This window comes from Ctenopharyngodon idella, chromosome 22 (genome assembly GCF_019924925.1).
Source record: "Ctenopharyngodon idella isolate HZGC_01 chromosome 22, HZGC01, whole genome shotgun sequence".
In the NCBI taxonomy this organism is placed as follows: domain Eukaryota; kingdom Metazoa; phylum Chordata; class Actinopteri; order Cypriniformes; family Xenocyprididae; genus Ctenopharyngodon; species Ctenopharyngodon idella.
This window is the reverse complement of record NC_067241.1, coordinates 4,230,932-4,256,298: the sequence shown is the minus strand read 5'-3', so window position 1 is coordinate 4,256,298 and position 25,367 is coordinate 4,230,932. Positions and strand designations below refer to the sequence as shown.

The window sequence follows — 25,367 nt, the reverse complement described above, 5'->3', positions numbered from 1 at the left end:
ATTTGATCCTGTTTTTGATGCTCGGTTACTCTAGGGAACTCATTTGTGACGTCTGGAGATATATAATGATATCCTAATTATCTGAACATGCTTCCTGCTTCTAGGAATCTAGGCAGTACCTTGTCTGCGTCTCTCTGCTGTGCTGGAGATTGGGCGTCCATCCTCACGGGACCAGTAGAAATAGTGTGGTGCATATCCAGACACCTGGCACCTTAGAGTGACTGGCTTTCCCTGTGCCATCTCAACCCTTTCTGGAAACACCTTCACCACTAGAGATGCAGCAGCTGATAACAGACAAACACAGTGTACTGAAATCTGTCCAACAGAAATGCTGTTTCACAAATGCAGTGTGTAGAGACCCCATGAGATCAATGATGATGAAATCAACTGAAACAGGAAGAAAGGGCTAATTACTTTGCTTTAATTGCAAATTAGCCACAATTTGCTACTGGTTTCCAAAGTGGTATTTTGGAATTTTGCGTTTTTATGGATAATAAGTCAACGTTTATGAGTACACGGTCATAAAGATGACCTCAAAGCAAACTGACTTGGACTGATGCTGCGTTCATGCCATGTTGTAAGTACCATAACACTATCAACACCCCATGAATCTGCAGCGGTCAGGTGGTACAGCGATCACATAGTAATGTACAAGTTGAACTTATGTATTCTACGAGGATGTGAACACTTTTTACAAGTAAGAATCCCATAATTACGTTAATTCCGACATGGCTTGAGCACAACTTGAAAGTCACAATCCTCCAATTTTTATATCATCGTTAAAAGTGACTGTGATAATAAATAAACAGATACCACTACGGCAGGGGATTCTTGCTTGTGGATTTCCAAAATAACCAGACGCACACCTATGAAGAAAGAAGAGTGTCACATCAAAAATTGTGATGACAATAATAAACAAAGGCTAACTGATTTGTTACAGTACAGGAAGTGTGAGCATACCGTTCACAATACTGGCCAGTGTAGCCAGGCTGACAGGCAGTGCACTGGTAGCCTCCGTTACCCAGACTCTCGCAGGTGCGAGAAAACCTACACATAAAATCACTATTAAAAACCTTCCTGCAAATAAGGTAGAATCAGGTAAAGTTTACAGGTGTAATGTTAAGACTAACTGGTTGTCAGGGTCAGTGCCAGGGCAGGCACATGGTTGGCAGTCCTCAGGGGTTCCAGCGGTCGGATCTCCAAAGAAGCCGTCAGCACACTGTTCACAGAGCTCACCCTTGGTGTTGTGTTGACAGCTCTAAGCATCAAAAAGATAACACACAAGTGGTATGGACAACTTTTATGAGGGTGAGTAAAAGCAGTTTATTTATGTAGGTTATCTAGGTTAAATATTTATACGATTTATAATATATATAATGTTTTTAGATAATTTTTTATAAATTGTAATTACATTATTTTGTTTAAAAGTTTATTTAAACAAATAATTATTTAATATTTTAGTATTTATTTATTAATTACACTTTTAAAGTATTATTTATTTTTTATTGAATTATATATTAAAAAACTTCAGAAGAGAATATATGTAAAGAAATTCATAGGTATATTGTACTATATTATTCAAATTGACTACAAAGGCCTTATTTAGGATGCAATTTAACTAAATTATTTTGCTAAAATATTCATTTAATTGATGAAGGTGAGTAAATGCAACATATATTTAATAGTTTAAACATTTATACAAAATAATACACACACACACACACACACACACAGTTTAGATAATACTTTTTAATGAAATCTAATATTATTTTGTTTAAAAAATATTTAATTATTTAAATGCATAATAATTACACATATATATATATATACATATATATATTTAAATATTTCTATTGCATTATATATTATAAAGAATAAATGGGTAAACTCAAGTAGATGAATTGTAAACAAGTATTTGTTTATTTAGAATGCAGTTTAATTATATTATTTTGGATTTATGAGGGTGTGTGTGTGTGTGTGTGTGTGTGTGTATATATATATATATATATATATATATATATATATATATATATATATATAATTTTAGATAATACTTTAATAATAATTTAATAGTTATTTTATTGCATTATAAATATATTGAAAAGAAATATATTTTGTATACTGTACTATTCTATAGTTGACTATAAAAGAAGAGCAACACTCTTTTGTAAGAATGAGCTTGTAAGAACTGCGTACTGGTAAAACTTCATACCGTGCAGATGCCAGTCTCTGGGTGACAGGAGTCCGAATGGCTGTTACATTCACACGGCTCACAGTGACCAAGGTACAAGCCCCCTCCTGTGCGAGTGTATCCAGGAGCGCAGTCCTACAGAACATGAAGACAAAGGAACAGATGTCTAGATTGAGTAATACTGTCATCTTCATTACTGTAGCATGGAAACAAGCCAGTTTTTACTACCATTCATCCGTTTGGTCACAGAGCAAAGCTTTGATTGTTCATACCTGGCATGACAGACCACGGTAACCAGGAGGACACTGGCACTGTTCCACCTCCAAAGCCCGTGCCAGGCCAGTGTAGCGAGGCACAGCGATATCCATGCGAACCCCCGAGATACTGGATGAGCGCATCTCAGTGTGATACGAGGCACGGATCAAGATGTCATCGAGGTCCGCAAGCACCATCATCAGGTGTTCCCGGGTAGCCGGCATGCCATCAGGACGCTGCCAGTGTTCCTACAGAGAAGAAATCATCCATGTCATGTTAAACCACATATCTTGCTTCAATACAAATGACAATATGATGAACATAACGAACAAAAACGTTTGAATGAATGAAATGAATGTGTTCTCACCTCTCTGAAAACTATCTCAAAGTCCTGTGACTCTCTGGCACCTTGCCCCCTTCTCCATTTTTGCCGTGCCACCAGTGTGATATCATTACCCTGTGGAAATATTGAAGAACAATAGTGTTCAAACATCTCTTTTATGGAACTAAACCTTACAGTATATGTAAGCAATAAGGTACGAGAGGCTGTGCTGTATCGTGAATAAGTCACGGCTGAAGGGCGTTGTTCTTCAGCCGTGACTTATTCACGATACAGCACTAGCCTCGAGTGCCTTATTGCTTTTATAAAATGGTTACCACACAATACAAATATTAAAGCCAAAAATATGTATCAATGCAACTTTCATGAAGTAAACTTTCACTAAAAGGCTTTCTTCCGCCGGAAAAAATAGTCCCTGACCGTGAACAGCAACAGAAGTTACATTATTACGCCATTAGATGGCGGCAAAGACTGTCTTTATGAGTGTGTCAGTCAGTAGCGAAGACTTTTATATTGAAAAGACTGAATTGTTGTAAACACGGAACAAGACGCAACTGACAAATGCTTTGACTAGCGCTGTCAGTCACGGGAAAACCCCTTAACTGTTAAGAGGACAAGATAATACATCAGACATTTAAACAGATTTTTTATTATGAACACAGGACTGACCTGAAGGAAAAAGCTAAATCTGAATACAGGTAATAAACTCGCTCACTCGATCGCTTTCTCACAATACTCTTCTACATTACAGTAAGCTTCAATGAACAATATCAATTGAGATCATATAGTTTATGTTGCTAAGAGTGGTTGCTAAGTGTGTTGTGTAGTGATACACAAAACCGTTGGGTGAAGCGGTCATAGCAGTGTTTTATCGTGAATAAAACACAGCTATTGACCAATCAGAATCAAGGACAGGAACTAACCGTTTTATAAATATCATATATGCAATGTCTACCATCATACTCACAATAATCTGAACATCAACATCTTCTATTGGAGAACCTCGAGGTCCAGGCACATAGGAGATGGTATATGTCAGTTTTCCACCATATGCACCAACCTACATTAGAATAAAAAAAAAAAAAAAAAAAAAAAAACATACAATTAGAAAATTCTCATATTGTTAGTTTTTACTGCAAAAAGCATTGATATAAAGTACAGTAGTAAACATGGGAATGTCACATTTTTATATGAATCACTACTCCAAATGCAAATAAAATCTGAAAGATTGTTTTTAATAATGGTTTTATTTTTATTTTATTTTTTACTCTAATTTTGTTTTGTTTAGGGCTTTTATGTGGCTGATCAAAAATAAAATACAAATGAACAAATAAAAACGTTAAAAAAAACAAACAAAAAAAAACATTTCACATTCAAAAACACTCGTTTTGACATTCAAAACAAGTATCAATATTCTTATTTTCTTGTAAAGGCACAATTTACAAAAATAAAAATAAAATAAAAAAACATCTTTTTTATAAATAAAAATTAGCAAAACAACATTACACAAATCAGCATCTTAGATATGAACCTCTACCCTTAAGTCCACAGCAGCACTTCTTTCTGTCAGCACCACAGTAATAAACGCTCTAGACATGACGTGATTATAGATACACCAGAGGTTGTTTGGTTTAGATTAAGCAATGTTTGGGCTTGCTCATCTATCCCACCTTCGGCTCAGATAGTGATTCATTAATGTCTAAGGCAGATCAGACAACCTGGGGGGGGGGGGGATCAGTGGTGGGCGGGCCTGAACCCATCCATGCGTTTACCTTATCCCCTTTAAACTGCTCCGGGAGCTGCCAGAAGAGCACATCATCTGGGTGCAAGCTGAAACCACTGTAGACCAAAACATACTGGAGCACAGGTAGAAGGAAATAATAGCGTGGACGAAAGAAAGACAGAGAAATGCAGCAGATAAGCAAAGCACAGAGGAAAGTATGAGAGAAAAGAAATCTATTCCTGTCAGTCACTGACTAACTGCGACTTCAACAGCTTCATAAAAATGAGTACAATATGGTAGTAGGAATTCAGAGTTTGGTTTACTATTTTATACAAAAAGATGTGTATTTTATATAGTGTGCACTACAAGCTACACCTACAGGGAAGATCCATCCTTTAATCGCCAATCCTTGACTAGCTTTTGCATACTTTCCTGGTCTTTTACTGATAAGTAGACGGTGTAAACTGTTTAAATGGTAGTGTACACTGTGTATATTCAACTTGACCTTGACTCAAGATTCTCAAAAAATTATGATTCCCAAGTGAGTCACAGGCGACTACCTTTTTAGAGGGGCCAGGTCGTGGACCTCTAGGGAGACCAACAGTGTTTTTTCCCTGTTCCACCTGCTGACAAGACCAACATCCAAACCAAAGATCAAGAAAGAATACAAGAAAGTGTTTTACTAGTGTAAACTAGGGAAGTGCTAAGTTACTAGCTACTGCATGAATGACAAGGTGACAATTTTTTTTTTTTTTTTTTTTTGTGACTACTTCTTTTGTGGAATAAATGTTTTTTTGTCTAGATAAAGAAATTCAATGGGGTCCAATATTGGTTTGGACCCCACTGTATAGACAAAATCAGTTGAAACATTCTTACAAATATTTTTTAATCAAAAGATTTTTAACTGATATTTTGTGTTCCAAAGAAAAAATAGTAAGTAATATAACTTTTAATTGGCATGAGGGTGACAGAATAGTTATTTTCGGTTGAGTTACCCTATATGACCATGTGAAATGTTAAAAAAACAGCACATGTAAAGGCTAATCTAAAACTATTCACTATCCAATTAGTTTGACGTTGAATGATTAGTCAACTCACCCCTGAGTGAGAGCATACAGTACCTGAGTTGAGTCAGGGTCAGAGGAATGGCCTAAGTTGTTTGAGTGGGACTCAGAGGCCTTTAAAGAGGAAGTTAAACCAGAATGGAAAGGAGGGGCACGCACACTTGACCGAGATAGCAAACTCTGGGCCTCAAAAGAAGAATGGGAAGTTTGAGAGGATGAAGAGAAAGGGAAGGGAGACTGCCCGTTGGAGAAATTAGTGATGATTGCCCAGATTTCATCATCAAGTTTGCGTACTTCATCAGCGGGGTGCTAGTGAGAATAAGACAATGGATGGAACAGGAAATATAGTGACTCAAGGCTTTGTTCAGACAGACAGCAAATATTAGAATTAGTGTGTCTACAACTCTATCCATTCTGTCTGAACAGCAAAAAAAACATCAAAAACTTGGTTAGACAGAATTTTTTTTTTTTAAAGTTTTCATAGTTTAAAAAAAAAAAAAAAAAAATCAGATTTCAAACCACATTGGGATTTCTTCTTAAAAAGTTTACAATAATGCCTGGAGCTACAGGTGTGCCCGAGTACACCTACTGGCGCTCACTTATTCCTCATATAGGGAACGAGTCAGTGACTTTGGACAAAGTTTGAATGTGTAAAATGCCTCCGAGTTGTTCTTTGAGAACATCATTATTAAAGCAACCAATGAACACTACCATTCAAAAGTTTGAGGTCAGTAAATGTTTTTTTAAATTTTTTGAAAGAAGTCTATTATACTCTCCAAAGCTGCATTTATGTATTTTAAGATGTAATTTATTCCTGTGATGGCAAAGCTGAATTTTCAGCATCATTACTCCAGTCTTCAGTGTCACATGATGCTTCAGAAATCATTCTAATATGCTGATTTGGTGCTCAAGAAACATTTCTTATTATCAATGTTGGAAACAGTTGTGCTGCTTAATATTCTTGTGGAAACCGTGATATATTTTTATTTCCAGGATTTTTAGATGAATAGTATGTTTTGTTGAAACAGAAGTCCTTTGAAACATTATAAATTGCCTTAACTGTCAATTTAATGTGTCCTTGCTGAATAAAATTCAATTCCTTAAAAAAAAAAATAAAAAAAAAAAAATCTTACTGACCCCATTTTTTTTTTAATGGTACTGAACAAATGAGCGGAGCAAACACAGCTCATCACTTGTAGATTAAAGTGTGAACAGTCAGTTCTATAGATCGGACCGGAAACACAAACCAGATTGGGGGAATTTAAACAAAGCCAAAAAGAGAGAGAGAGGGGAGAGAAAGATGTGCCAAAACAGTTGAGAGGAAAGAATGGGACATGCAGCCAAAAGATGATTAAACATGCAGGGAAGAGATCAGGAAGTCAGTTTAAGAATCAGGATACCACGTATGCTCTCACCTAAGCGTTCATTTTGTTTGAGTGGTGTTACGGCAAAACATTTTCAAAGCTCAACTTGATTCATCTTTTTCCTCAAATTTCTTCATGTGGAGTTAATACATGGAGACATTTGCTTACTGAAAGTGTCAAGGATGTTTCTGTTGACCGTGAACCTCAGCATATCTGTAAGTTTCCCAGTGTTAAACTTTCAGTTTATTAAAAGCATTGAAGGATTAATGGGAGTTCATACTTTCAGATTAAATTTAGTACATTCTGTTATTCAAGAAATATCCATCAGTTATGTAAAACGGGAGGTTGTCACACTGTTAAAGTGCCTATGGGATTCAGGTCAGTGGTAAGAACTAAAAATAAAAGTCAACTAATACCTTAATGGCTCTTTTGGACCTTGAGAGGTCTTTACCCATATCGTTCATTAGATGCCATATGGCGACATCCTTTCTCAGCTGTTCCGTTTTCCACGAGGAGTCTCTCTAGTTTTGTGAACAAAGCAATCTCTGTAATCTCAACACAAAAGCTAAAATACTAGAGTTAATCTACAAAGAACTAGTTACTCTCCATGTAACATCTCTGTATGACTTGTATTTCCAAACAGTTTAAAGACTTCACAATAGACTACAAACTAAACACCATTGACCACTTTCATTTTTGAGTCATTTCTTGTTTAAGCTGCAGACACACTAGACTTTGAGCATGCAAAATTTCTTCAGGCACCGCAATGAACAGGCTATGATGTCATATCTGTTCTTAATACAATGGATTATAAATCCCCAAAAAGTGTGACCGCAGTATAAGTTGTTACTAGGTGTGAACAGGGCTTAAGTATGACAAAAAAGTCAAAATGTGTCTACCATGAAATCCCATGCACTTCAAAACATGGTCAAGACAAAATAAAATCATAATGAGTAAATACGAGAAATATTCTGAAAAGATCAATGCACACCCAATCAAGCATCATTCTAATTCTAGAGACGACAGGCCAAATCACACACTCAATAAACATGGTCACATGTTGAACCTGCAAGGATTACCTTGTGTGCTCGTCTAGTCCGAGCAGAGTAAGTCTTCTAAAAGAGCAAGTAGATTCAGAAACTCTTAATTCAGTGTATCACATCCAAAACAAATAAATAAATCAAAAGATAAAAGACACACGAGTCAAATTAAGCCTACCCAAATCCAAATTGTTGATACTAGTACCTACTATTGATCTTGTGTACACTCCAACTTCTATAATAGCGTTTCTAAGCTGTAGAAGAGCTGCCCTTAGTACATTTTGGAAGAAAAGGTCTTGGCAGCGAGCATTTGCAGAATGAAATCAGTTCACAGAGTATTCAAAGTGGGAGAAGATACTTCAAGATAGCATGTAGGAAAACAGACACAAAGGCTTGTAAGAACGATGAAATACATAATGTTGCCAAACTCTACCTTGTCTTCTTGATAAGCTCTGGGTAACTGCCAGTAGTGGGGCTCCTGTCCAAGATAGTTAAAGTTAGTGTAGGAGAGTTGTGTTTCATCTGTGGACACCTCTACGGAGAAGCCACTGTCAATGCGGTTGGTGCGCTGGCGGTTTACAAGGGCAAAACCTTGGTAGTTTCCAGGGGCAAAAGTGGTGGAAACCTGGAGAAAAAAGGCAGAAAATGAACAGATGACCACACAAACTGATGAAAAGCACTGGTCACATCTCTTACCACATCTCTATAGTGACTGGAGCTGGAGCACTGCTGGGTGACGCCCATGCAGAAGCAGGACAGACAGCCATCTTTGTTAGCAGGACTGAGGTGGAAGGTCCCTTGCTTGCAGGTGGAACACGTTGAACCCTCAACATTCATCTGAGTACAACAAGTATGTTTTGAGTTATCAATGTAATGCACACATCTTAAAAAAAAAAAAAAAAAAAAAAAATCGTACCTTGCAGCGACAGATTCCCGTTGCACTGCATCCTTCGCTACCACTTTTGTCACAGCGATAACAATCTATAAACATATTTTGTTTTAAATACACATTTAATTTCTGAAATATTGGTAACGTATTCCAATGTAGGAGTCATTTTTCATTTTTTTTCATTATGTTTAACTTTTAATTTTAAGAATAATTGTTACAGAATATTATCTTTGCCAGTCTTACCACCATCAGTGCTGTCCCGAGTGCATCTCTGACCAAGTTGAGGATTGCCAGTATATCCTGGAGCACATCTGAGGACAATCAGACAACACCTTGAAAAAACAGTTTCTGAATGTCATGCAATAAAAATAAAACCACATTCGGAATTAACAGAGACATGACAGGACCTGCCATGAACATTAAGAGCGATTTATGACCTGTGAGTCACAGCTCTTTGAGAATATGATTAATGCATAGAGTTTCTTCAAATACCGTCTGAATATTTTTCAGACATACTAATAATCATGCTAACATAAAAGACGCTTTGATCTGTGTATAGATAACTGGTTCATGAAGAGAAAAAAAATGGTTTATGCTGGGAAAAGTAATTACCAAACAGGAATATTCTGTAGAAAACAATCATTTAATCTATAACAAAAATACCCAACATCAAGCAAGCAATCAAGGCAAACAACCAACATAGATACTTAACACATGACATGAAATATCTGTTATTGATTACCACATTCATATTTGGCTTTCCACAAGGACAACAAAACAGCAAATCCCTGACATTAGTATCTTTTAATGGCCACCACATGAGAAATATTAGATCACATAACAGAGGATCCATTGCATAATACCCATCCAAGTTTAGGAGATGGATAAATTACACCCAGGAATGCTCTCAACATCCAAAAGATGTTGAGTCCTTCTCTCTTTGAAAAACAACTTTGCTGAGCAGAGAAGGACTGAAATAAATAAAACCAAAGACAACCAGATCAATCAAAAGGATTGAACCAAAGCATTTAAGCAAGTAAAACCACCTTATCCCCAAGCTTGTGGAAGCCGAGGAACTTGACAAAAAGTCTTACCTGATAACTCGAGGTTCCAAGGTTGTCCAGACTAATACTAATACAATACAATACTTAATACTGTATATACTGCTGAAAACATACATGACTTTTGCCATATTTGGGCAAATCGAGGTTCTATGTTGATAGAGTTCACAAACTTTACAAGACAATAAGATATGAGTAGGCAGCATGGATAAATGAAGATAAATGCATATACAATTGTATAAAATACACAACATAATGTCTGAACACCAAGTACACAAAACAGTATAAGCCAAAAGTACAACCAAAATAATCATATAATGAAATACTCTTTAAAGTCTTAAGCCATTTGTAGGTTAATTGGTCTGAGATAACAGCATTGGCTCAACCTACAGTGTCAATTGGGAGGAGGGGCTATCTGTTTGGTTTGGCTGACCAATGGCAAAAGAGGGGAAACTCGAAAACATTATTTCTACAGTTCTACAAAAACAAAACAACAACAACAACAACAACAACAAAAAAAAAAACCTTCAGGAATGAGTCAGTTCATTAAACCAAAGTACAACATGCTTGGTTTACAAGAATTATGATATGTACTGTAATTCCATTTCCACATCACAGTTTGCATTCAAAACTCCAGCTTATTTACTTGAACAACATACAATAAGTTTGCAAAGGAGGCTAAACAAGAAAGAAAAAAAAACAAAAAAAAAAACAGGCTCGATGTAATTTAAACTGGTACAATGATCCATATAATATCTAGTAATCAGGAATGATTTTGATGGGAATTGCCAGCCTTCCAAGAACAATATGAAGGTTCCCATCTTGTTTTAGCCAGGGTTTTTTTGATGTTTTTTGTCCCCTGTTGTTTTTCATGAAGATGTCTAAAATATGAATGGATTTAGACTGAGTTGATTTTCTTGGAGTAGTCATTTGTACTTTGGGTTTAGGGGAGTGTAATTTCCTCTTGTCAGCCGGTTTACTAGAAGCAGTTGCGTAGGCAAACTCCTCAGGTTGGCTGGACCTTAAGTCTGATGCACCTCTCGCTTCATGAGAAGGAACATCTAACTGATTTTGCTTGGAGGATCTAGTTTTGGAATGTATTCTCCTTGTTTGGACATTGCGAGAAGGTTTCTTGATGTTTGTTACTTTTTTGGACAGACTTGCTACCAAATGATTTCTTTGTGTTTTTATAGATTTAGATGATTTTTTTGAAGGATTATGGACCTCTTTTTGTGGTTTGCTTGATGACTTTGACGATTTCACTGATTCTTCTAATTTAGGGATTTTTGTATGAGATGGAGGAGGAATCTGAAATTTTGTTGCAGATTCTTTTTCTCCTTGCGCCCTTGTAGGTAAATGGGATAGTTGATTAGGTTTCCTTATCAACACAGTTCTCTGAGACTCTGTAGATTTACCATTTACTTTTGAACCACGTTTGAGGTGTTTTAGAGAAGTTACATTTTGTCTGTTGCTCCTGTCAGTAAGGAAATGGTTGGCTATATCAATGGGAACTGTTGCTCTCCTAGAAGATTTGCTATGCTTTTTGTTGTCTTCCCTTGGTGTGAAATGGGTTTCAATGTCTTTTCTTTTTGATATTGGTTGGATCCTTTTAGTTAAGAACTTTGCTTGCTTAGTTGAACTTCCATTGATCTGGGAAACTCCATCTTGTGCAAATGTAGTTGTGGAGATGGTACGAGGAGTTGGCATGGTTTTGGGAATTACTGTTCTCCTCTGAAATCTGCTGGTAGACATACTAGTCATCCAAGCTGTAGTCAAGGCCGGAATCTGGGTGGTAGCAACCACAGCAGTTGCTCTACGATCCTGTGGTGGCCGTGCCACGTAACGTGCACGTTTCATTTTATCAAGCTCTTGTACTAGAGCAGTGAAGCCATCAATCAGTATCTCAAGTTTGTGTTCAAGCTGACTTAATCTTTTTTTAAAGTCCGTGTATTTGTTAGCCAGATCATTGATTCTGTCTTTCTTTTCAGTTGGAGACAAAACACTGACTAGTGTCTCCAGTTGAGAGCTAAAGCGGCTGTGTTGCTTCATCATGTTCTCGAGGCTGTCTTTCATGTCTAGCGTGTTGCTCTCAAGCATACTCAGGCGCTGGTTGAAATGATTCGTGTGCATCCTCAACAGCAGCTGGAAACTCTTCTGTCGCGCCTCAGGACTTGCCGTGTAACGTCCTGTAAAAGTCCTACGGTGACTTAAACTACGTATGGTTGTTGACAGCAAATATCTTGTCGTTCTTTCAGGCCCTGAAAATCCATTATCTTCTCTATCAAGGTATTCTTCAAAGTTATGGTCAGTTGTATCCAGAACTTGCTTCTTCCCAGGTCTGAGGTAGAAAGCATCATCACATGCAGAGGAGAAGAAACCTTTCGAACCTTCAAGGTAGAAGTCTTCACAGCTGGAAATGCTGAGCCATGATAAGACAAGGTACATTGGTACCAATTTTTTGAAAAACAGAAGCCATTTGTTTTTTATCCCAGACACCCAAAAGCTTTTGCACTCTGAGCAAGTGACAAGAATCCACAATCCATATCATCAACTTGTTTATGCTTCAGCATGAGAAGCATAAACCACCCTAAAGACCCACTAATGTCTAGAAGAAGAGTTTGAAATAAGAAAAAGTTGCTCAAAATGTAGCAAGGGCTTTACAAAGAAGCACTGAAGCAAAAAAAAAAAGGATGCAAATCCTTTTTAAAGTGACATTACGCAACTAATTGCTTCAACACTTTCAAAAATAGATCTCAGCCTTGCTGACAATAAGAAGGAACTTTACTCTCACAGTAAAGAAGTGAAACATTTTTATTACTTGAAAACAGTGCAGATTTCAGACATACATACATGGATTTTTCAAGCACCACCACTTCAACTTATAAACTCCTCCAAAAAAAGTCACTTCAGACTTTTTACTTTGGTATGGGTGGCACTGATTCAAGGCTTGCTTCTCCCATACCAATGGACAAATGCCATTCAATCACAAATGGTTGAAGAGATAATGGAAAGCAACAGACACATGCTATCTGGCATTAAATAAAGGAATACCGATCACCTCCATCACCAGTTTAACCAGCCCGGCATTATTAGCATACTGAATGGGAGGTGTACCCTCTCATTAGTCCAAAGAAACTTACCTTTCACACCGTCTTCCAGTATAACCAGCAGGACATTCACATATGGGCTGTCCATCTGAGCCCAAGTAACAAGATGAAGGCCTTCAGTAGAAGAAGAGAATTAGATTAAATGAATAATCATGAATTATGGGTCATGTCTGAAGGGTAACCACTTTATATGAATAAAATATCTTTGATAAAGTAAAGAAAAGGCAAACTCACTGGTTACTGGAGTGTCCTAGACAAGGACAGGGTCTACATGCCTGTGGATCACCAGTCTTTGGATTTCCATAGAATCCAGGCAGGCAATTTTCACAACGGCGCCCAACTGTGTTATGCAGGCAATTCTAAAACAGAAAGGAAAAGGGTGATTAAAGGCTAAGGCTAAGGATGGGTTGACTAGATTATGTAGATTTTTTTCTTATATAAAGATTCTTGACTAGTTTACCAGCAATCCAATAACACAGTAGTCAGTTAATAAAGAAGACTAATTTATGTTTTGTTTTGTTTTTTAAGTACATTTTTTTGGTTTTGATTTTGTTCATGAGAGTCGCCTAGTCGATCACTCATCCTATAACCGAATAATAAATTATTGACTACATTGCAGAGTTTTTTTTTTTAGAAACATAATTTTGATGTTTCAATTTTATTCATGATAAATGAACAGTCATCTGACAACTACAGTAATTCATTACTGAGTATGACAAGATTACGGAGATATTTTTTTATATACTTTTAGCTTTGATTTTTCCACAATGGTCAAATAATCAACCATTCATCCAATAAACAACTAGACGATTAGTAAGGTTGACTGGTTTTAGGGGTGGGCGATATGGCAAAAATATCATATCATGATTTTTTTCAGGAAAATCACGTTTCACGATTTTATCACGATTCTTCATGTTGTTTTTACTTTTTTGCAAGTGACTGAGCATTACAGCCAAACTAATTTCCCTATTTTAAAAACAAAGCCTTACAAAATAACAAAATATAAAATAAAATAAAAATAAAAAAATGGCAGACATTTAGGCCAAAGTGGCAAAGATAAAAATCTTTGTCATTATTTTATCTTTGTTATTAAAAAAGAAGAAAAACATAGGCTACACATTATACAAATGAAATTAATAAAATGCGTTATTTTTTCAGCTACAGTAGGTGCATTTAACAGTAGCATTCAAGTAAAAAATTCAATGAACAAATATAAAAATAAAACACTAGACTTCACTGTATAAATTAGCTTGATTAAGAATCAATGTATAATGTATTAAAGTTCTCAGTCAAGAGCAGTGGGTGATTTTCTCTTTAGGGATAATTAGGGATAGTTACCCCCCAAAAATCTGCCATAATTTACTCTGTCAAGTTGTTTTAAACCCTAATGAGGTTCTTTCTTCTGTTGAAAATAAAAGTTATTTTGAAGAATGCAACCAGACAGTTGCTGGTCCACAGTGACTATGTTTTTCCTACCATGGAAGTCAATAGAGACCAGCAACTGTTTGGTTAACCCACATTCTCCAAAATATTTTATTTTGTGTTCTGCACAAGAAAGAAATTAATACAGTTTTGAAACAACATTACAGTGAGTAAATAATGACAGAATTTTCATTTTTGGGTAAACTATCCCTTTAAGGACAAGCGGCAGCATGGTTAATATTAGGCTGCTCTGTCACTTTAAAGACCTGCACATATCTCTAATATACAGCCACTCATCCAATTTTCTCTCAAATGCTTACTTTCACTTTAGACATAACCAACTATGTTTATGTAAACTTTGTGTGTATTTGACAGTATTAGAGCAATCGGACTCTAAAGATAACTTAGTAATCAGGCGCTGTTTGACAGGCTTTTTAGTGCCTGTGCGCGTCGCGTGTACTCGTTCTGAAAAACGCATGCGGCATGTCAGAACAGCGCATCAGCACACAAAAGAAAAGTTTAACCGGCAAGGCACATGAAATAATGAACTTTTGTGGATTGAAGTGTCCCGCGAATATTACTCTCTACCGCTGCGTTAAAATGTAAATGTACGTCACGTTGAACAGTATGCTGAGACGGAGGCGCTGGAACTGCAACTGATAGAAAGCACTGTAGCACGATACTACGATATTTCTTCATAAGCAGATCGTGGAGACATTTTAATCGCCCACGATCAAAAATCGTGAAACCTAAGAAATGAGTCCAACTGGGGTCAGGTGAACCTAAATCCAACCTAGTTTACAGTGCTTCCAGTTACAACTGATTAGTCAACTAGTTAAGGCAACTGACCAACTAGTTGATTTTGAATTATTTTGTTTTACACATCCCTACTCCAGACAAATCTCCACAAGTCATCCAGGAACAGCATAATCACTGCAATGGAAAGGTTAACTCACCAGACAATCTCCAGTCTCTGAGTCACAGCCGCTGGCATGCCCGCTGCAATCACACTTCTCACAGGTGCCAAGATAAAGTCCAGGTGTGCGGGTGTAGCCGGTATCACACTCCTGCAAACAATGGGTGAGTCAGAGGTGACTGGGTTCATAGGTGTCTATGCTGAAGCTATGAAACTCTGCATCCTTTGCTCTTCATTAGCACAGAGCTTTACAGCTAAAATGTTCCATGAGTTGCTAAGAACTTTCCTTTAGAGATTAATAAAAATAATAAAGGGCTGTTATTACCTTGACAGGTAATAGTTCAGAACCTCTGCCGGGGGGAGGTGTCTGCATTAACTTAGGCAGGCACAAGTCCACACAGACTGAATGTTGCTTTTTAAAGTCTTAATATACCTGGCAAGAAGGTCCTGTGTATCCTTGAGGGCAGGCGCACTCCTCCACCTCCAGAGCCCTCTCGTTTCCTGTAGAGTGGGGCACTGCAATGTCCATTTGGATATTGGAGATACTAAAGAGAGGAGAGATAGAGATTAATCACTATATCATGTTCACAAAATCAGTTAAGCAACAGATAGGAGCCTAATAAGATGTGATGCCATCCAGAGGATGTATTTAAGAAGGACATCAAAAGTCAATGTATAATAAATGAGCAAGAGCAAAATAAAAAGAGCAAAATTACCTGCTCTCAGCCATATTGTCTGCGTAAGTGGCTCTGATCATAAAGAGGCTGATATCTGCCAGAGCCATCAGCAAGTGCTCTCTTGTACATGGCTGTCCATCCGTCCGTCTCCAAGCAGACTGTGGGGATTACAGGCAATGAGAATTCATATTGCAAATCAAGCTAGACTAAGTTTGACCATATTCTATTTTAACCTTTTAATATTTAATATAAAAAAAAAATACATTTAAATTTTAAATAAATTTACACACATATACAGTATAACACACCTCTCTAAATGGCACAGTGATGGTGGATGGTACTCTAGGAAGTGGTTTGGGCTGGGAATAATGCTCCAGGAAGATGCCGTTGCCTTGGAGAACCACATCTGGTTGTCTCTCAATTACTAGCGAACGAGCCTGCGGCTCATAACGCAGCCTATACTGCAGCTCTCCACCATATGCTGTGACCTTTGCACAGGAAAGAAAAACATGTTTTGAAAAACAGCGCACTGACACGCTATTTTACTTGACAAAGGTTAAAGTGTAAACATAGCATCATATCGCATGGGATGTTGTCACCTTGTCCCCTCTGAAATTCTGAGGCAGGACCCAGTAGTAGATGTCGTTAGGAATACTGGTGAAGGATCGGTAGACCACCTCTGCACTGGCTCTCTGGGTGATGCCCTCAGAGATGGTCCTAGTGTTGGCTGCATTGGAAAGGGTAAAGAGCTGGCCGTTGACACCACCTCGCACCTTCAGATTAACCAACAAAAATAAATATTAAAAAAATAAAAACCTTTAAAACATCCAGTTTAAATCACTTACGAATATTCAACTATGACAAAATTAGAGGATGTGGTTACTTGATCTCTTCTCCAGGTTGAACTGGCACACTGTTTAGTCACTCCCATACAAAAACACTGCAAGCAACCTTCAGGATTATCGGCCGCCAAATGAAAAGTGCCAATCTTACACTCGTCGCAAAGGGCACCAACCACGTTGGCCTGCAGAACAGAAAAACAAGCCGTGTTTGAGAATTCAGACATTTATATTCTACAAAAAACACATGGTTATACACTATCATTCAAAAGTTTGAGGTTCAGCAAGACTGCATTAAAGCAAGGCAGCATTAAATTGATCAAAAGTGACAGTGAAGACATTTATCATTTTGCCGTTTCCACGCAAATATTAAGCAGCACAACTGTTTTCAACACTGATAATTATAAGAAATGTTTCTTGAGCACCAAATCAGCATATTAAAATGATTTTTGAAGGATCATGTGACACTGATGACTGAAGTAATGATGCTGAAAATTCAGCTTTACAGACAGAGAAATAAATCACATTTTAAAATAGAAAACAGTTGTTGCAAATTGTAATAATATTTTTACTGTATTTTTGATCAAATAAATGCAGCCTTGGTGAGCATGAGACTTCTGTTAAAAACATTTTAAAAAACAGACCTCAAACTTCTGAACAATGGCTAATTTAAAAAAAAGAGAAAAACTGTAATGCAATTTAATACCAGTACCTTGCAATAGCATGGTTTGCTGATGGGATTGATAGTTCCTCTGTTATCGCACTTGGAAATTACTGAACAGGGATAAGAACACCATATGGTTGACAATTACACCTGGAATGCTTTGAACATCCTGGTCACAAACAGCTGGCATTCCAGCAAGCAGGGGTCTCCAAACTCAGTCCTGGAGTGCCATTGCCCTGCAGAGATTAGCTCCAACCCCAATTTAACATACCTGAACCAGCTAATCAAGGTCTAATTAGGCATACTAGAAACTTCCAGGCAGGTGTGTTGAGGCAAGTTGGAGCTAAACTCTGCAGGACAGTGGCCCTCAAGGACCAAGTTTGGAGACCCCTGATCTAAAGCTTAACTTGAGCTTCAGGGTAAAATGAGGCACACATTCCAAGAAAAGAAGTAGCTTAAGGCAAACAAATAAATCTTACCACCAATATTAATCTAATAAATAAACCATTTTACCACCAGAATTGTAAACAAAAACAAAGGGAAAATGCTCACAGCTAGCAGCAGGGACACATTTGCCGTTGGGCTGCATAGGGCTGCCGACATATCCTGGAGCACATCTGTGGGGGACACAGATGATGAAATATTTCTCCAAGGCATATACATGCACCCAGCACTACAAAATGTAGTGTGAGGATATATATATATATATATATATATATATATATATAAAAGAACTGTTCCCTTACTTCTCACAACGTCGCCCTGTGTAACCAGGTCTGCAGGCGTCACATGTTGCCTGGTTGTCATGGTCCAGGAAGCAAGTATCTGAAAACCTTTGAACACATCAAGTATTTTTAAATGTATGTACATTATATATATTATATTATATTATATTATATTATATACACAGGTTTGATATCTTTACCGTCGAGATGTCTCTGTGTATGGACAGGGACAGGGTCTGCAGTCATATCGTCCTCGAGTTGGGTCACCAAAGTAGCCCGGTTTGCATTTGTCACACTGAGGTCCTTCTGTGTTATCCTGACAACTCTATCACATGACATTTTCACTTTAGTGTGTGCCGTACAGTAATCTACTAACTCATGCAGTATGTTAGTTATTTAAATATTTATAAATATTTATGAACATCAAAACACCTATCCTTACCAGGCAGTGTCCACTAATAGGGTCACAGGCATTGGCATGCCCATTGCAGTTGCAGCCAGCGCAGATGCCCAGGTAGGGTCCCCCAGAGACCCGCTCAAATCCAGGGGAGCAGGACTCACAAGATAATCCTGAATACCCAGCAGGACATCTATGTGGGATCAACAATTTGCACAGATTAACACTTTCACACAGACAGAGCTCGACAATAAGGACTGCCCGATGGCCCGGGGCTAGCGTGAAAGACGCTCGGGACAGTTGACGGAATTGTCACTTGCCCAATCGGGCCAGTGCTTCATCGTCATGAAAGTTTATCATTTGCACGTGTTTCAAGTCTGGTCAATTTGAACATTCAAGCGATTTTTAACCATTCAGATTCAAGCACAAGATGATGCAAAAGAGAACTCAATTCAGGACTCCCACACCAAGTCTCAGCTAGCTCTCTGTGTGCACGTGCACAGAAAAAAGCTTGCGAGTACTGAATTGAGTTCTCTTTCACGTCGTCTTGCTTCAATAGAAAAAATGCCCGCCTTGGCAAGTATTCACGCAAACACTGTAGGTTATGTCTTAACTCAGCGTAAACAGATGAGAAAGAAAATGCATGTGTAACAGTTTATTGGATCTGTGCATTCGGTCTTAAAGTGACAGCAACCTAATATTCCTGCTGTTGTCTGTGTCATTAGTGTTAATCAAACAACAAAGACAAAGAGAAAATCACTCACTGACCTTGATTGAACAACTTTTGCAGCTTTAACATGGATTAATCTACAGGTATATTTAATTTATACAGTGAAGACTACGCAGTGTTATGCAGTTTGATCATTCAATTTCTGTACCTGAATACTGTTAGACTTACCTGAAAACCTTGAAGCTGATTCATTTGTATCTTTGTTCTGTTTATTTGAGCTGCTGCTTGTAATTTGTTTATTTGTTCTTATTTAAATACTGAAGACTCACTTATCTTCAATAATGTTTTAACTTTATATTAGATAAGCTAGTAGTTTTTGTAGGGGTACTGAAATTGAAATCAATCGAGAATTGTGAAACTTCCCCAGTATCTAAAATTTTGGTGGCTTATTTATTAAAATACTGTTACATGGGTCAAAACAACAACAACAAAACTTTTTATTTTATTTATATTAATATAAATAAAGTGTGTGTGTGTGGGGGGGGCAGTGAAAATTTTGGCAGGACAAGTAAAAATTTTAACCCCTGGTCAGTAGAAAAGAAAATCCTTAGCGCTAAGCCCTGCACAGAACTAAAAATAAAAACATTTGGGTCACTGAAACCCACCCTTAGTGCTGCCCATGGCAATAGCACTGTCCTTTTTCTTCACAGAATACACCAAATTACAAACAGAAAGAAAATATTTGGAGGTTTTTAACCAAAAACATGGGGCATAATCAGTTTTATACATAGGAACGTAGGCCTGCGAGAGGTGATTTGAGAGGAGCTTTATTTTTCTGACAGGCCTGTAATCCTATGTGTTGATTTAAAGGCAGACTAACCTGCACTCTTCCACGTCTCTTGGGTTCCCATGCAGGCTGAACTCCTTGGTGGTGATATCCATGCTGATGTCACCCAGCCCGACACTGGCCATGCGGTTGTCATAAATGGTGCGAATGTGGATGCTCTCCAGATTGGCCAAGGTCATCATGAGGTCATCACGAGTTACTGCTCGTCCTGAGGAGTGCTGCCAGTTTTCCTGAGACACACAGACACAGAGAAGTGAACCACCTCACATAACACAAACAAGCAACACTGCTGCAAAACCATTTTAAACAGAAATAACATTTGAGAATCAATTAATACTTTTTGTATGTGCTACTAATGCAATTTTATATGTCAGTCTTACAGTGTTTAGTCAATCTTTAAGTGTTTTAGTAGTGTAGAGCTGAAAATAGTAGAAATTCATTATATTTTTGGAAAATAATACCCTTATTTGAGCACATTCCTTAAAATATATAGTAAAAAAAGAAACTTTTTTTTTTTTTTTTTAAGAGGGAAAAAAAAATCATGAAAAAAGTGCATCATGTTTTCCACAAAAATATTAAGCAGCACAACTGTTTTCAACATTGATAATAATAAGAAATGTTTCTTGAGCAGAAAATCAGCATATTACAATGATTTATGAAGGGTCATGTGACACTAAAGCCTGGAGTAATGGCTGCTGAAAATTCAACTTTGCCATCAAAGGAATAAATTACAGTTTTAAAATATATTTAAATAGAAAACAAATATTTTCAATTGTAATAAAATTTTACAGTATTACTGTTTTTACTGTATTTTTGATCAAATAAAAAAAGCCTTGGTTAACATAAGAGACTTCTTTCAAAAACAACCCCAAACCTCTGAACGGTATGTGTGTATATATTTAATAAAAATATATTTTACAAAAAGCATTTCACATATGTGGCTCACCTCTGTAAACTTGATCTCTCTGTGGTTGATTGTGTCAGGTAAAGTGGGGTTGCCTCTACGGTAAATAAGTTTATGCCCGTTGCCACTCAGCACAACATCAGGTTTCTCCTTTGGTTCTGATCCACCTCGCTGAAGTGAGTAACTCACCTTAAACTTCAGATAACCTCCATACGAGTCGACCTGTACAACAAAGATGCTGAAGAGCTTTTTTGCATGTTTTACACATCATCTAAGACAACTAAGCTACTACAAGTAGCTAAGGTATTAATATACTAGATTATATGAAATCTAAATACTCATAGCGTATTGTGAAAGGACAGGCAGCAAATGATAGGGAGAATATTAAGGGAATGGGATTAAAAAAACAGGGAGATATCGACTAATGACTATGTTTTATTGAAGGCATTTGTTCAGGAGAGTACTGTGGAGGAGAGGAAAACCTTATTGCCCAGGAACTGGCGAGGCAGAGACCAATAGGATTCTTGATCGAGGAAACGGCGGGACAGATCCACTAGCTGGAACTCCTCAGTCTCTGGATTAATTAACATCTGAGTGGAGGAGAGAGGTGGTGGAGTGCCAGGACGACTAGGAAATGACACATTGACTCCTGTGGATGAAAAGAGAGATAGTCACAGACAGACTGAGAAAGGAATTGTACCATATTTTTAATACCACTGTACTGTTTGTTACTTTAACCCTATAAAGCCTGATGCGTCATATTTAAAACTCTAATTTTTAAGCCCCCCAATAAAAAAACTACAGAGCTTTGATCATAAAACTAAGCATTAAATATCATCTCAGACATCTAAGACATATTATTTGTAAATATAGCATGAAAACTGATATTTATATACATTTTATGTAAGCAGTCTGCTATACTGTTATTAAGATCTCATTGATTTGCATTACAGGGCATCAGAATTGTATCTTACTTTTTGGCCATATAAATATCAGCAACTGCACCAAATTACATATTTTTGCTCAGTTTGGGCCTCTAAATAAAAATTAGATGTCTTCGAGTGTGAGCTCCATATTCTCCTATATCATACTATGAGCCAAAAATGTACAAAAATTTTCCATTAAAAAAAATAAAGATTTTTCAGACTATTCATACGTCAGGCTTCACAGGGTTAATGAAAACGATCATGTGTTTTACACCAAAAAAATCTCCCCCAAAATTTGACGAAACCATTCAATTACATTCTAAATAAAAACCACAAATAAATGCAAAACGCTGGATTTTAATCATCTGAGTACCTTTGAAGTCCTCCTCCTCTGTGAAGCGCAGTCCGATTTGGCTGCGGTAGCGACCGGTGCTCTGACAGTTCTTTGTGATGCCAAAACAGAAGCATGGCATGCAGAGATTGCCCACGCTAAAGTGTCCATCACGGCAATTACCTGCTAACACGTATGAAGAGGATGACACAACTGGACAAGAACGACATGGAAGACAAAGGATGGTAAGACCACCACCGTCAGGATTGAGAAGCCACAGTCATCACACCACAATATCACAACATGCAGCCCAAAGAACAGCAGGATTGTGTCTCGCAAATGAAAGGATGACATCTGTTGTAATGACATGTCTCTTCGGAAAAGAAAACATCAGACGAGAACAAACATAAAATACACAAGATGTTCACAATGAACCATATGGACCTGGTACAGTACCTGGGTTTGGTCTCTGAGAGAGGCTGAGGACCCCATCAGGAATGGCAAACACTAGGCCTTTAGCATTGATGGCCTCACATGTGTACGCCCCCTGGTCACTTTCCTTCACATCACGGATGATAAGCGTTCCTCGCCCATTCTCACTGGTCATTGTGATTCTGTCAATAGAATAATGTTTAAATTGGGGCTGTCTCAAGACCTCCACATTCAGTTCCATTCCATTGTGCTCTGTCCAGCTGTTTTTGAATGCAAGAACATGTCCTATGTGAATGGTTCCTTGTGTTTTCCAACTAATGTTTAATGTCAATAATATGTTTAATATTTAACCACTAATCACTAAATTAACACATTCTATTAACAGTCCTAGTTTAAATACTTGCATCTTCATGTTCATGACTCCTACTCAGATTTTAAATCATCTTAAAGCATTTTAATATAGTTTTATATTAAAAAGAAATTATTCTTATGACCCTCCCCCCATTTGTCATTTATTAATCATGTATTTGTGTTTTTATGTATCATTTTGTTCAAATTTTACAATTTTATTTTATGTAATGGTGGAGTTTTGTTAATTAAGGTAATACTCTTGCAAAACTTAAAGGATTAGGTCACTTTAAAATGAAAATTACCCTAAGATTTACTCACACTCAAGCCATCCCAGGTGTATATGACTTTATTCTTTCTGATGAACACAATCTGAGTTATATTAATAAATATCCTGACGCGTCCAAGCTTTATGATGGCAGTGAAGGGGGCCAATGAGTATGAAGCTCAAGAAAGTGCCTACATCCATATCCATCCATCATAAACGTATTCCACACTGCTCCAGGGGGTTAATAAAGGCCTTCTGAAGCAAAGCGAGTGTGAGCTCAGTTTGTGTAAGAAAAATATCCATATTTAACAAGTTATAAAGTAAAATATCTATCTACGAAAAAAAGCGTAACTGATGTTGCGTCAGTTACGCTTTTTCCGCAAGTTGAATATGGAAGGCGGTCTGGCGGAAGCTAGATATTTTCCTTTATAACTTGTTAAATATGGATATTTTTCTTAGACGCATCGCTTCGCTTCAGAAGGCCTTTATTAACCCCTCGTAGCCGTGTGGAGTACGTTTATGATGGATGGATGCACTTTCTTGAGTTTCATACTTGTTGGTTTAATTTTCATTTTAAAGTGAACTAATCCTTTAACTACTGGTAAATGGGTTTATCATCTGTACAATTGTTAGTCCATTTAGAAAAAAATATTCTGGTTATGAAAGACCAAATGCGATACAAAAACTTGGAATGGAAATGGGAAAAAAAAAAAAAAAAATCTCATTGAATAAACCTGCTAGCCTACAAACGATCATACACAAAGAGAGCACATGCTGAGGAATAAATTAAGTACAGCTCTCTGTGTACATATTAATAATGTCTAATCATTATTAAGACAAATAATAATTGCAAAGTAGCAGCATCAAAAGATAATCTCTTTCATGAGATTCAGTATTTTGGAAAGAGACAGATTTTTGCTGTTTTTGCCTTTATTGAGATAGGACAGTGCAAAAAAAAAAAAATGACAGAATGGGGGGGGGGGAGACTCGGGTCGGCCGAAGTGCAACCACGCTACATGTTGGAGCGCTGCACACGAGGTTATTGGCTCTGACAAAAAGCCAACAGTCTGTTTCTTATTGCGTACATGACTCAATCACACAACTGAAACAGTGTGGCCTTCTGTTTTCATTTAGTCAAGTGTTGAAGTTATTAATTTACCTATTTACAGAGTTCAGCAAATATTGCTTTGGAAATTTAGTAGAAATATATGAAACCACAAATATTTTTCACTTTCATTTATTTAGTTTTCAAGAGAATAAGGACTATACGGCTTTAACATAGATTGTGGCCATCTTGATCATTTCAGAGATTCACGATTCTTTTACATCCTAACTTACCTGCTGTTGGCTGGTATGTGTCCCCAATTAAGACGCCATGTGATGATGGGAATGGGCACACCAATGGCAGAACAAGTAAAGGTCACTGTTTCCCCCCGAGCTGCCGTGATGGACGCTTCTGGCGTGTTGGTCACAACAGGAGGTGCTTGAGTACAAAAAGCCCAAACATTTAATTATTTAACAGTACAGCCAACTTCAATCCACACATATAACTGTATTATATGAATGGCACCATAGTACAATAAACATATGGACACAAGAAACCACACACACCCGCAGCAAGTCTTGATTCTAAATTGGCAGCCATTAGTTTTATTTGGCAGATAAATTCAGTGAGATTAGCAAACCAGAGCCGGAGGCACTGCTGGCAGAAACAATACCAAAGTTGTCTGTTAAATATGCTGCAGGCACAAAATATATGGGATATGAGATCTATGTGTTATTGAAAAGCTGTATGAGTGTGGCAAAACAAGCCACTAAATATGAATCATTGTTTGCAGACCATAAATACAAAACATTTTCATGGATTTGGAAGAAGCAATAGTGTTAGTCAAAGTGAAGATGACAATGAAAGAAAAGTTGAGACAGAAGAATTATGGTGTTTGGAATGCTATGACAACCAATGTTTA

The 25,367-nt window shown here is 37.3% G+C and overlaps 1 protein-coding gene across 14 annotated transcripts in view; it reads right to left on the bottom strand.

Moving 5' to 3' along the window:
* The window catches only part of hspg2 (heparan sulfate proteoglycan 2), a 118,452-nt gene that overhangs the window by 42,769 nt on the left and 50,316 nt on the right, over window positions 1-25,367 (bottom strand). For 8 of the 14 annotated variants that reach the window (XM_051879886.1, XM_051879890.1, XM_051879891.1 and 5 more), the window contains exons 11-43: window positions 24,739-24,883; window positions 22,809-22,966; window positions 22,395-22,565; window positions 21,578-21,744; window positions 21,138-21,317; window positions 20,225-20,421; window positions 18,720-18,867; window positions 18,478-18,602; window positions 18,299-18,385; window positions 18,105-18,169; window positions 17,601-17,662; window positions 16,933-17,073; window positions 16,649-16,822; window positions 16,358-16,537; window positions 16,089-16,207; window positions 15,806-15,917; window positions 15,413-15,523; window positions 13,269-13,393; window positions 13,068-13,148; window positions 9,110-9,177; window positions 8,894-8,958; window positions 8,674-8,814; window positions 8,411-8,602; window positions 5,070-5,135; window positions 4,559-4,642; window positions 3,754-3,846; window positions 2,814-2,903; window positions 2,464-2,694; window positions 2,213-2,326; window positions 1,131-1,258; window positions 961-1,047; window positions 814-866; window positions 120-284 (exon numbers count right to left, since the gene is read on the bottom strand). In XM_051879886.1, coding sequence (XP_051735846.1) covers window positions 120-284; window positions 814-866; window positions 961-1,047; window positions 1,131-1,258; window positions 2,213-2,326; window positions 2,464-2,694; window positions 2,814-2,903; window positions 3,754-3,846; window positions 4,559-4,642; window positions 5,070-5,135; window positions 8,411-8,602; window positions 8,674-8,814; window positions 8,894-8,958; window positions 9,110-9,177; window positions 13,068-13,148; window positions 13,269-13,393; window positions 15,413-15,523; window positions 15,806-15,917; window positions 16,089-16,207; window positions 16,358-16,537; window positions 16,649-16,822; window positions 16,933-17,073; window positions 17,601-17,662; window positions 18,105-18,169; window positions 18,299-18,385; window positions 18,478-18,602; window positions 18,720-18,867; window positions 20,225-20,421; window positions 21,138-21,317; window positions 21,578-21,744; window positions 22,395-22,565; window positions 22,809-22,966; window positions 24,739-24,883 — 4,125 coding nt within the window. The remainder of the gene's footprint in view (window positions 1-119; window positions 285-813; window positions 867-960; window positions 1,048-1,130; window positions 1,259-2,212; window positions 2,327-2,463; window positions 2,695-2,813; window positions 2,904-3,753; window positions 3,847-4,558; window positions 4,643-5,069; window positions 5,136-8,410; window positions 8,603-8,673; window positions 8,815-8,893; window positions 8,959-9,109; window positions 9,178-13,067; window positions 13,149-13,268; window positions 13,394-15,412; window positions 15,524-15,805; window positions 15,918-16,088; window positions 16,208-16,357; window positions 16,538-16,648; window positions 16,823-16,932; window positions 17,074-17,600; window positions 17,663-18,104; window positions 18,170-18,298; window positions 18,386-18,477; window positions 18,603-18,719; window positions 18,868-20,224; window positions 20,422-21,137; window positions 21,318-21,577; window positions 21,745-22,394; window positions 22,566-22,808; window positions 22,967-24,738; window positions 24,884-25,367) is intronic. The other 6 variants (XM_051879895.1, XM_051879898.1, XM_051879889.1 and 3 more) reach the window with 5 other exon arrangements.